The sequence below is a fragment of the Hemiscyllium ocellatum genome, chromosome 17, assembly GCF_020745735.1.
Source record: "Hemiscyllium ocellatum isolate sHemOce1 chromosome 17, sHemOce1.pat.X.cur, whole genome shotgun sequence".
Classification (NCBI taxonomy): Eukaryota; Metazoa; Chordata; class Chondrichthyes; order Orectolobiformes; family Hemiscylliidae; genus Hemiscyllium; species Hemiscyllium ocellatum.
This window is the reverse complement of record NC_083417.1, coordinates 26,477,821-26,489,985: the sequence shown is the minus strand read 5'-3', so window position 1 is coordinate 26,489,985 and position 12,165 is coordinate 26,477,821. Positions and strand designations below refer to the sequence as shown.

General features: G+C 39.6%; 1 protein-coding gene across 1 annotated transcript in view; it reads right to left on the bottom strand.

The window, feature by feature from the left end:
* LOC132824059 (kinectin-like) overlaps positions 1-12,165 on the bottom strand; it is a 337,358-nt gene that overhangs the window by 220,798 nt on the left and 104,395 nt on the right. Inside the window, exon 4 of the mRNA XM_060838325.1 lies at positions 4,402-4,485. Coding sequence (XP_060694308.1) covers positions 4,402-4,485 — 84 coding nt within the window. The remainder of the gene's footprint in view (positions 1-4,401; positions 4,486-12,165) is intronic.

Sequence of the window (12,165 nt, the reverse complement as noted above, 5' to 3'; positions counted from 1 at the left end):
AGCTGTCTCCTTATCTGTTGTGCCTGAAATCAGATTCCTGACTTTTTTCATACTCTGTCCAATTACTTGCTTTGGAAATGTTACTAGTATCTGCTGACCTCTCCCTAACTTTAATTTCTTCCATATTTCTTCTTGCAACTGAACCCATCCACCCACTATTAATTTAAAACCCTATCTACAGCCCTAGGTATGCAATTCACCAAGACTTTGGTTCAATCAAAGATAATTGCATTGTGAACAGCATATAGGATGCACACTGAATCTCATGTTAATTAGAAAACAATCAGTATCATAACACCAGACAATTTTGGATCAGCTAAAAGTAAGTTTTATTCACATTAAATTGATGCATAGAAGCAACGGCATATGCAAAACACAACAGCATTCTTTTCATAATTAGCCAAATGACATAGTTTTGTGCTGCAATTTCTATCACAATGAATTTCTATTTGGAAATTTGCAATACAATCTGATGTAATGACAGTTTAAAAGGTTTCATTGTTCCTCCTGGCAAGTCTGGCAACATGATAATAGGAGTACATAAATAGCTGTTTATATGTGGCAAGCATGATAAAAGGCCACAAGATGTGATATTGATATATTCTGCCTGTGGGAAAAGGATTCAATATTTTGAAGATTGTCACCTTTGACAGGTTTACAAAACACATTCAATTATCAAAATATTTCTTGCAGTCCAGTAATCCAACCTGTGGTCCACATTTTAATACAGCAATGTATCATTTCTGCATGATCACTTGTGTGTATTCCCCAAACTTGTGTGTATTCCATTTGAATCCTAAAAAATGACCTGTATGACTAATCTTCGAAAATGGTAGTTATGGTCCACTCTAGCAAGATTTGGTAAAGAGCTATATTACAAAGATTATACAGTCAATAACAATATTAAGACTGTCAAAAATCCAAAAGGTTTGCATACGTTTGCACAAGATTTATTCCAGGTAAGTTTTGATTGCATTTTCTCACAATTCACTGCTTTCTGTTCTCCTGTGGTCAAGGAAACCTTTTTAAAGGAAGTTGAAAATGGTGCATCCAGGAACAGCATTTGTTAGGGACACCGACTAACTTCAAACAGCAAGAACATCAATTCAGTAAATTCATGAAAACATGAATACTAGCATCCTGATAATCCAGTTTGGTCACGGATTAATCTGGTAGACTTCTCGGCCTTAATACGTTTTGATTACCACGCCATTTTTAATACCCAGCCACAGTTAATGAATGCGATGAAATTGGTCCAGAAGCCTACTCCTTTTGCTCGTGCGGGAGTGAAAGACTAATGATGCGCTTTCCTGCAGCTTGTTGCATGATAGGGTACTCAAGCCCCAAAAGCCAAGGTTTCATGTTGTACATAAGAATTCATACTGAATTTTAACACTTCATCTAATTCTCAGGGAGGTTTTATTATGACAGGAACCCAAGATATCAGCAGTGCTCTTGTCACTTTTAACTCACACATGACATATACATCTGACATCCAGATTTCTTGACCAATTAAAGCAAGCCGGCCTAAGTAACAATCTGCATCAATCAACTTCACTATCTAAACAGAATGTGTAATGGTCAGAATGGAAATATTCCAAATGTGCCAGAACTGAGCCAGCAACTGGACATGTAGATGGTCAAATGGAAAGCAGCACGTCAGTTTTCAGATGCATCTGTGGCCATTTTACTGCAAGATTTTAAATCTATTTATAAGTCCCATGGTCCCACGTGATTTATTACCCGTGCGTTCTACCTTTGCGCCCTGCTTCCTTTGCTCCTGCATACTCTTAGAATCATACTCTTTATTGTGTATTATTTCTCCTCATCCCTCCTACCAAAACAAATCACTTCAGACTTCTCTGCAACAGAAATAAATGCAACAAAGTGCTCTCCTGTTTTTTTGCAAGCAGGAACGTGCAGGTTCATTCAAAGGCAGAAGAATTTGAAGGGACACATGCAAGTGGGGACTTCAGAGCGTTTTTCACTCCTTGTTACCCCACAATTAGAGCTCCACTCCTGCCTCATGTTGTGAAGCCAGAATCTATTCCCGCGCAGGTTCATCTTTTGTGGGGCCTTCATAGGCTCTAGAACCTAAAAGATGCTGGGTATGCACAATCACCACAGAGAAACAAGCAGCCTGTCTCCAGCTCTGATGAAGCCACAGGTGTTACATGGTGCAAGATTACTAAGAAAAAGAGGATATGTAATCGCACAATGGTATTCACTTACATATTTAACAATGTTAAATTATCACATTTCCGTTCAATGTTGATGAATCATAAACTTAATTTCAAAAACCATGTTTCTGTCTTCCCCATTTTTGCCTTGCACCAACCAAGTTTCCTTCTGCCTTTTGAAAGAAATGGTTTATCAAGAGCACACAGTGAACTTGGTGTGAATTTGAGGTCTGTCCCTCAGATGGTCAAAGTCTCAGATAGTCCACATAATCTCCATATCTAACAAAAGACTTTCAGAACAAGCTCTGCTCCAAGGTTCATTACAACAATCAGTTAACAGAAGGGCAAAGAAATGCTTTAAGGACATCCTCAAAACCTTCATGAAAAATTGCAATATAACTATACTCACAAATGTGCCAGGCTTTTTTTGTGTGATTGCTTTGTGTTGGGGAGGAGTCTACACAATAGATTCTGTGCAATATTGCTGCAATCTCTCAGCTAAGCTGAAGTAAGTCCGAATCAGTCCTGCCATTCCTAGCAGCTAAGAGAATAACAGAGGTTCCTTCACCTTAATGTGCTTCTCCACATTCTCCAGCTCCTCCATAGAACAAATCATCATCACCTTTGTCCTCTTGAGGCTCCAGCCCTACTGCTGCATAAATGCATGCAAGATGCAGCTGACCACTATCATTCTACAAAATCCTTCCATTCATACTAATTATCCCTCTAATTTCACTTTGTTTTATGTGTCCAATTTGTTGGACTCTATGGCTCCTAAGATTATTAGATAGCTTTGCACGTGCACATCCGAAAAGGGATGTTGAGTTTGTGAGGCCTATTTATTCATTATGTTGTGCACTGGATTGCTATGTGATTGTGCAGTTTAGAAGTACTGATGCATACTGAAGACGGCCCCTGATTTGTATAGACACTTGAGCTGCATTTTCAGTACACCAATTTCTTGCTGTGTAGCAATCTTTGCTTCATTTGGCTTCAGATGTAGGGCTTTCCATAGGTGTAAGCAGTAATGTACATGAAAGGTAGCCCTTGTGTCCATAAAGCTATTTGATTCCATTTTTGCATATCAGCCACACACATGCATATCTAGCAAACGGGGATTGATGTGGATGAACGGGGATTGAGGAATGAATATGGAAACTCTCTCTCCCCTTTCTAGCCAAATAATGCTAAAACAGCATTGAGAAGAGAAACATCATGCAGTATTTAATTTAGTTATTCACCTCAACAAAGTTGCAGCTTTGGTTAAGTGCAGATTAATTGGTTTCAAAAGCAGTTTCATACGTTGCAGATAGATTTATTTTGCATTGTTCTGTGGGTGTTGGTAACACTACAAGATTTCTTGATATCAAATTCTGATTCTGGTTCAAATGGCAAAAGCTAAATGTTTTATTGAATACCCTCCATTTCTTGCTTAAATTACAATAAACCCATGCATTTTTGGCACTTACATGGACACATTACAGATCCAAAAAACTGTTGTGAATTAGTTTTTACTGCAGCTATCTTTTTTAAAGTAAGAGTTTTAAAAACCAATCACTTGAGGGACAGAAGCATAAAGGTTTAAAGCCTCTTGTATAATAACATTCCAGTTAATAAATGCTATGGAGTATTTTTCATGCAGTATTATAGAGCAGCAATTAAGTTAACTTTAAATTTATGCCAAATCATTGAATTTTCTTTCAGAATATGAAAAAACAAATCTTGTTTTTGATCTTCCATTTATTGATAGATTGTGAAATATTTATTTTACTGCATGTTTCAATGACAAAATATAATATAAAATGCACCAAAAAAATTTTGCCTACAGGATTCATTACTTCATTCACTTTAATGCAATTTGTTCCTTTGTGAATAATGTTGTGAGATATGGACAGAAACTGGTAAGCTGGGCTAATAATCATTGATCAATGTTACCAATTATCACCAACTGTCATCCCTTCCACTTTACCGGATTTCACAGCAGTGAATAGCATCAAGCCAAGGTTATAATACAAAGTATAACAATTATATAAAAATGCTAAAGATTGCACATCCATTATTTTCTGAGCCCATTTTCATTTTTCAAGAACCCTACAATTGGCCTTCTCAAAAGCACATAGGTAAAATGAAAAACAATATGAACAGGAATCTAAAAATTATATCCATCATCGAGCAATTCAAAGGTTCAGACAAAACAATGTTGATTATAAAATAAACTTACAACAATTTGTTTTTCCAGATTTTCTTTTGTTGTAAGTAGAATATTGTTCTCTTCCTTGCACTCAGTTACCTTAGCAACATATGTCTGTCAAACAAAAAAATATTGAATGTACCTAATTTTTCACTGTGCATTTTATGAACTGATTCATTTAAATTCCTCCATAGTAGGTTCTACATGGTTTGCAGCATGTTTATCAACAGATGATTTTATAAGACAATATAAATCCTTCCAAATTATAAAACTTGGTAAATATAAAATGCAACATTCCGAAAAATTGAAGAGACAAAAATGATCAGCTGAGCAGCTTATAATTATGCTATGCAGTGCCTGTGAAAACTTTAGTCTTAGAAACCAGCCTAATTTCATAATCACTTATAGAAAAGTTGCAAATATAATTTCACATGTGGACAACAGGGAGACAATGTGATGACTCTCCTTCAGTTCCTGGAGATAGGTAGGCCAAGCTGTACACCACTAATGTAGAGATAGTTGAGGAGAATTGTAGATGAGAGCTACGTGCCAAGTCAGAGTCAATGTTTGGAGACAAAAAACACAATTGTTGTGGGCGGCACGGTGGCACAGTGGTTAGCACTGCTGCCTCACAGCGCCTGAAGACCCGGGTCAATTCCCGACTCAGGCGACTGACTGTGTGGAGTTTGCACGTTCTCCCCGTGTCTGCGTGGGTTTCCTCCGGGTGCTCCGGTTTCCTCCCACAGTCCAAAGATGTGCGGGTCAGGTGAATTGGCCATGCTAAATTGCCCGTAGTGTTAGGTAAGGGGTAATGTAGGGGTATGGGTGGGTTTCGCTTCGGCGGGTCGGTGTGGACTTGTTGGGCCGAAGGGCCTGTTTCCACACTGTAAGTCTAATCTAGTCTAATCTAAAAAAAAGTATTCTCACTATTCTGAATAGCTATACAAGAGTCAATAGGTATTAGGTATATTGCTATAACAAGGAAAAACAAAGACAAAGGTTAGGGGACATCAAGTAGAAGTACTCTTATTTCTGAAAGAATTTCAGGTAAATAATGATAAATTAATTATTTTTCAATCAGCACAGAAATATGATTACTTGGTGTAAAAGCTTAGGAGTAGAGCCAAAAGCATAAGTGGGGACATTTAAATTAAAATATTTTTATGTGAATAGCCTGTCAGACATAGAACACCAGTAATAGAAATTAAATCAATCATAGCATTTAAACTATTTATGACCATGTTCACAGAAAAGAATATGAGAATTGGCGAGTTTTGAGAAAAGTGCTAGCTCAGGTTGAGGTTCTGGATGTAGGTTTGCTCGCTGAGCTGGAAGGTTCATTTCCAGATGTTTCATCACCCTACCAGATAACATCTTCAGTGGGCCTCCGGGCGAAGCACTATTGATAATTCCTGCTTTGTATTTATATGTTTGGATTTTTTTGGGGTTGGTGATGTCATTTCCTGTGGTGATGTCATTTCCTGTCATTTTTCTCAGGGGGTGGTAGATGGGGTCTAATTCGATGTGTTTGGTGATAGAGTTCTACTTGGAATGCCATGCTTCTAGGACTTCTCGGGCATGTCTCTGTTTGGGTTGTCCTAGGATGAATGCATTGTCCCAGTCGAAGCGGTGTCCCTCCTCATCTGTATGTAAGGATACTAGTGAGAGAGTATTCTGGTTAGGAGCTGGGTCATGTACTATGTAAAAAGCAACATTCATTCAATGAAATGGATTCCACTCTGTCAACAACTTATATTTAAATTATGTTTTAATATAATATAATATCCAATATTTTTCAAAGTTTGTGAGAAGATTTGTAGCTCGGGTGCTCGTTGTTGTGGTTCTGTTCGCCAAGCTGGGAATTTGTTTTGCAGACGTTTCATCCCCTGTCTAGGTGACATCCTCAGTGCTTGGGTGCCTGCTGTGACGTGCTTCTGTGTTGTTTCCTCCGGTACTTATAGTGGTTTGTCTCTGCCGCTCTGGAACTGACAACCGGAAGCGGCAGAGACAAACCACTATAAGTGCTGGAGGAAACAACATAGAAGCGCTTCACAGGAGGCTCCCAAGCACTGAGGATGTCACCTAGACAGAGGATGAAACGTCTGCACACAAATTCCCAGCTCGGTGAACAGAACCACAACATCCAATATTCTTCTTAAGAACATGGTAAAACATGACATCATGCCATGTAGAAGCCTTTCCTGAAGAAGGGCTCATGCCCGAAACGTCGATTCTCCTGTTCCTTGGATGCTGCCTGAGCTGCTGCGCTTTTCCAGCAATACATTTTCAGCATCATGCCATGTAAAATGGCATTAAAGCAGGTGAACAAAAGCTTGGTTAAAGAGGACATTTTCAAGGATAATATAAAAGGAGGAAAACAAGTCAGTGAAGTGAAGAGGCATAGGAAGGGCATCCTTGGGGCTAAAGTACAGCTAATCAATGTAGAGATATTGACCAATCTATAAAAATCTGAGAACATTGGACAAGCTGTATATCTGGGTCAAAAGGTGTGGCACTGGAAAAGTACAGCAGGTCAGGCAGCATTGTAGGAGCAGGAGAATTGATGTTTTGGGCATAAGGAATGCGGGGGGGAGAACCAAGGGGACTGAAAGATAAATGGGAAGGGATGGGACTGTGGGGAAGATAGCAAGGAAGGTAATAGGTAGATGAAGGTGGGGAATGATGATGATAGGTCAAAGCAGAAGGTAGAGTGGACAAATGGGAAGGAAGATGGACAGGTAGGACAATTCAAAAGGGCGGTGCCTCCATGTGAGGCCCCAAAAGATCCTTCCACATCCAGTGGAGATTTTCCTGCACATCAAACACTTCATGTACTGTGTCAGTTGCTCCTGATGTGGTCTTCCCTACATTGAACAGAACGCCAAAATGCGGAAAGATTCAGGGAACATCTCCGACACACACGCACCCAACAACCCCACCATCCTGTGGCCGACCACTTCAACTCTCCCTCACATGCCGCCAAGGACATGCAAGTCCTGGGCCTTCTCCACTGCCAAATCTAAGCCACCCGACACTTGGAGGAATGCCTCATCTTTTGCCTTTGGACCCTCCAACCACATTGCATCAATGTCGATTTCACCAGTTCCCTCATCTCCCCTCTCCCAACCTATCTCAGATCCAACCCTCCAACCAGCACTGCCCTCTTGAACTGTCTTCCCTGTCCAACTTCCTTCCCATTTATCCGTTCCGACCTACCACCATCACCCCCTCACCTTCATCGGCCTATCGCCTTCCAAGCTAACTCCCCCCAGCCCCACCCCCTCCCATTTATCCCTTGGGCTCCCCCTCCCCACCACCCCCGGCCCCACAACATTCCTGATTGAAGAGCTTATGCCCGAAACGTCGACTCTCTTGCTCCTCGGATGCTGCTTGACCTGCTGTGCTTTTCCAGTACCATACTTTTTGACTCTGATCTCCAGATCTATCGTCCTCACTTTCTCCAAGCTGGATATCTATTAGAATATGCCTTGATAGACCATGATTATTTAAAAAGTATACTCTATGAAAGAAGTTGGGTTAAGAAAATAAGCAACAGGACTTCAGGGTTAAGTTGAAACATTGATAGAAAGTTTACCATACAAGCTTGAACAAAACAAACACAAGAAATAATGATAAAATAGGTACATTGAGCAAGTAATATGATTGTACAGTAAACCAAGTTCCTACCATAAGGCCAACACAATGAAATAAACCCAAGATTTTTCTTTTTTCCTGTTTGTTTTTGTCCCATAAACTTTAAACATACTCATACTTCAATAACTACGAGGTGCTCCCCTCATGCCCAGGCTGAGCTCTATGTATATTGACCCTCAAGTTGCATGAGATCAGTGATTCCTTGTGATCAATTGTGTGAAAGTACAGCAAAAGGTAGACGTAACTCAGTTGCTGATGGCATTATGATAGTTCAGGAGAATGTGGCAGAAAAAAGGGAGGTGTGTAGACATCTCACATCCCAAGAAAGGCTAGCATACACCCCTTATACCACACTACTGCCATTCCTTTTGGTTGGGATCAGTATTCCCAGTCACCTAAAGCAGCTAAGGTCCATTGCGTTAACCAACATCTCCAATATGAAACCCAAATGACAGTCATTTGAGCAAATATCCAAGTTGAAAAGAGAGTTGACAAGGAGTCCTGCTCTGAGGGCTTCACTGCATTATTTTCAAATGCTTTCACTCTTTTCCAAATGGATAGCAAAGTGATGATGAGATATGAGGTAAAACTTGAAGCCAAATGTCTGAAATCTCTAAAATTGCCTGTCGCAGCTCCTCTGTTGGCTAAAACAGAGGAAGTACTGCTGAAAATTCATCTATACCTTTGCCCCTTCAGAACTTGACTATCCAATTTTTCCTTGCCATGTTCCCACTGTGCACCGTCTATTAAACTGAACTTAAAACAAAAAGTAGTGGATGAATGTTTTTCAGTGTGCATGAGGTTTACAATGTTCCTAAGGATCAGTTTGAGTCCATTACATTTAAGTTTTCTAAATTACAAAATAAAATTTGCAGATGGTATGAAACGTGGCATTAAAGTAGATTGTAATAATGTCCTAATATAGATACCAGGCTGTAGTGGTTCTGTTCGCCGAGCTGGAAGTTTTTGTTGCAGCTCGGCGAACAGAACCACTACAACAAGTACCCGAGCTACAAATCTTCGCACAAACTTTGAACAAATACCAGGCTGAAAGGATGATGAAATGATAGAAGCACAGGAGATGGGGATAAATGTAGAGAGAAGCATAATAGTAGGGTTACTACTGAAAGACAATTTACTACAGATGACACAATTTCAGAAAAGTGTAAATGAGGAAAGAGATTCTAATCATATTAGATTAGATTAGATTACTTACAGTGTGGAAACAAGCCCTTCGGCCCAACAAGTCCACACCAACCCGCCGCAGCGCAACCCACCCAGACTCGTTCCCCTACATTTACTCCTTTATCTAACACTATGAGCAGTTTAGCATGGCCAATTCACCTAACCTGCACATTTTTGGATTCTGGGAGGAAACTGGAGCACCCGGACGAAACCCACACAGACACGGGGAGAATGTGCAAACTCCACACAGAGTCGCCTGAGGCAGGAATTGAACCCGGGTCTCTGACACTGTGAGGCAGCAGTGCTAACCACTGTGCCACCGTGCTAATCTTCATAGATATAAATCTAAAAAAGGTAGCAGGGCAAGGTTAATGTTATTAAAATTATATAATTTATTTGGATTTACAAATAAAAGCATAGAATATAAAAGCAAAGTGGTCATTGGTTAAGCCTTATTCGAAGTATTATGGAAAGAAGTAAAGGTCTTGGAAAGGGTACATTATTCATTCAGGGTGTCACTGACATGGAGAAAGTGAAGACTGAAGATGCTGGAGATCAGAGCTGAAAACTGTGTTGCTGGAAAAGCGCAGCAGGTCAGGCAGCATCCAAGGAACAGGAGAATCGACGTTTCGGGCATGAGCCCTTCTGCGGGCTTATTCCCGAAACGTCGATTCTCCTGCTCCTTGGATGTTGCCTGACCTGCTGCGCTTTTCCAGCAACACATTTTTCAGTTCTGTCACTGACTTGGCCAGCATTTATTGCTCATCCCCAATTGTCCCTCGGAAGGTAGTTATGAGATGCCTGATTGAACAATGTCTATGGAGAAGTAGCTACATCCACAGTGCTGTTAAGAAATATTGACCTTGAAACAGTGAAGAAATGGTGATTTGGTTCCAAATCAGGATGATATGTGCCTCAAAGGAGAATTTGCAGACAATATTTGTTCCCAGGCACTTGCTGCCCTCAACCTTCTAGGTGGTAAAGACTGTGGATTTGGAAGGAGCTGTTAGAGGAACCTTGGTATGTACCTGTGAATCCTGGAGATGGTACACACTGCTGCCCCTGTGCCTTTTAGATATTGGGGAGGTTTGAGGAGAGAGGAGTTGAGTTATTCACCTTAAAATTCCTAACTTCTGCCCTACTCTTATAACCACAGTACTTACATGGATGGTTCAAGATGTTACCAGAGAGGAAGGAGTCCAATTGAGAGGAGGGATGAGAACATTTAGATTTTTATTTCTTGGATCACACGAGATTAAGAGATAACCTAATACAGATTTTGACAACGATAAGAAATGTTGATAAACTATGCAGAGAAAATGTATTTTCTCTGGCAAGGAGGTCAATAACCAGAGATTACAAGTTCAAATTAGTGCGAGAAAAATCAAAATGGTCAGGGCCAGGAAAGTTCTACCAGATACAATGTTGGAAGTTGATTCAATAAATAGTTTTAAAAGTAAGTTGGACATGTATTTCAGGAAGAGGAACTTACAGAGTTTTGGATAGAGTAGACATATGGGACCCAGCACAGTTGCATTTTCAAAGATCCTGCAGAGACAAGAATACACAAGACTACAAGAATTATGAGCGGGAGAAGACCAATTAGCTCATCGATCCAGCTCCAACAATTAACAAGATTATAGCAGACCAGATTATAGGCTTAATTCCATTTCAGATTATCTCTGGATTCTTTTGTCAATCAAGATTCTATCTAACTGAACCTTGAATTGATTTTTTATTCATTCATGGGGTATGTGTGACAGTGGTTAGGCCACAATTCATTGCCCATACCTAATTGCCTGATCGAGATGTTGATGACATTTTTAATGATCAAGCCTCCACTGCTTGCTGGGCAAAAGAATTGCACTAATTTATAACCCTCTTCATCTCTGACTTGAATGAGGGACACCTAATATTTAAATTGTTTAAGGAATAGTTTAAACAGGGAGTCATACTTTCAGCATCCCTTGTGACGAGTCCCATCAAGATCTTACATGTAATATTGCTTTTCATTCTTCTAAATTCCAATGGGTGTTAGGTTGAACATACTCTACGTCTCCTCATTACATAATCCTTTACCTCAAGAATCAGTCAAGTTAAACCTCATCTAAACAGTTTTGATATAATTACACCCTTTCTAAAGGAAGGAACACCAAAGCTGTTTGCAGCTGTAACAATGTTTATACATTTTGAAACAGATTTCCTTTCAATAAATGCCAACATTGCACTTGTTCTCCCAATCATTTGCTGTACTTGCATGTGCTTCAAGTTTCTACAAATCCCAATTACTTAGTTTATTACAATCAGCACCGACTAACAGAACTTGAAGCATGCTTCATCTCGAGGGCAGTACAATAATCATGCTGGTAGTCCCTTCATTATCTCATCCAAAGAAATAACCACAGATGCAATGATTAACTAAACAAGAATGTGTCCAACAATGAATGAATGCTAAAAGTGCTTGAGTGCTGAAAGCATTTGGACAACAAGATTGTAGCCTAGGTGTATGAACTTGTATCACAGATAGTGGTCTTTTGAATCAATTATTGATCGAAATTTTTGAATTTCATGTGTTGAAAGCATAAATTCAATTTCTTGAAATGGAAGTAATGTTGAGGCTATTGTATTTACTCCTCATATCTATTATCTTGAGAAGATTTGGATTCTAGCTCCTGGTTTGTCTTGTTTCTCTTTTGTCAGGGGAAGAAATAAAAATGTTTCCTTTAAGCAAGCTTGTGGTGTTGGTATTTCTACATGATGATGAGGTATGAAATTTCTGCATTTGATCCAGCAATGATGAATTAACAGCAGATGGTAATGAGATTAGGAGGAATTTGGACATATACACATGATGCTTCTGCTCTTTCTTGATGGTAACAGTCCAAGGCCACTAAAATAATTTGGAGAATTTTTGTAGTGCAACTTGGAATTAGTGACAATGTATTGTCAATGGAT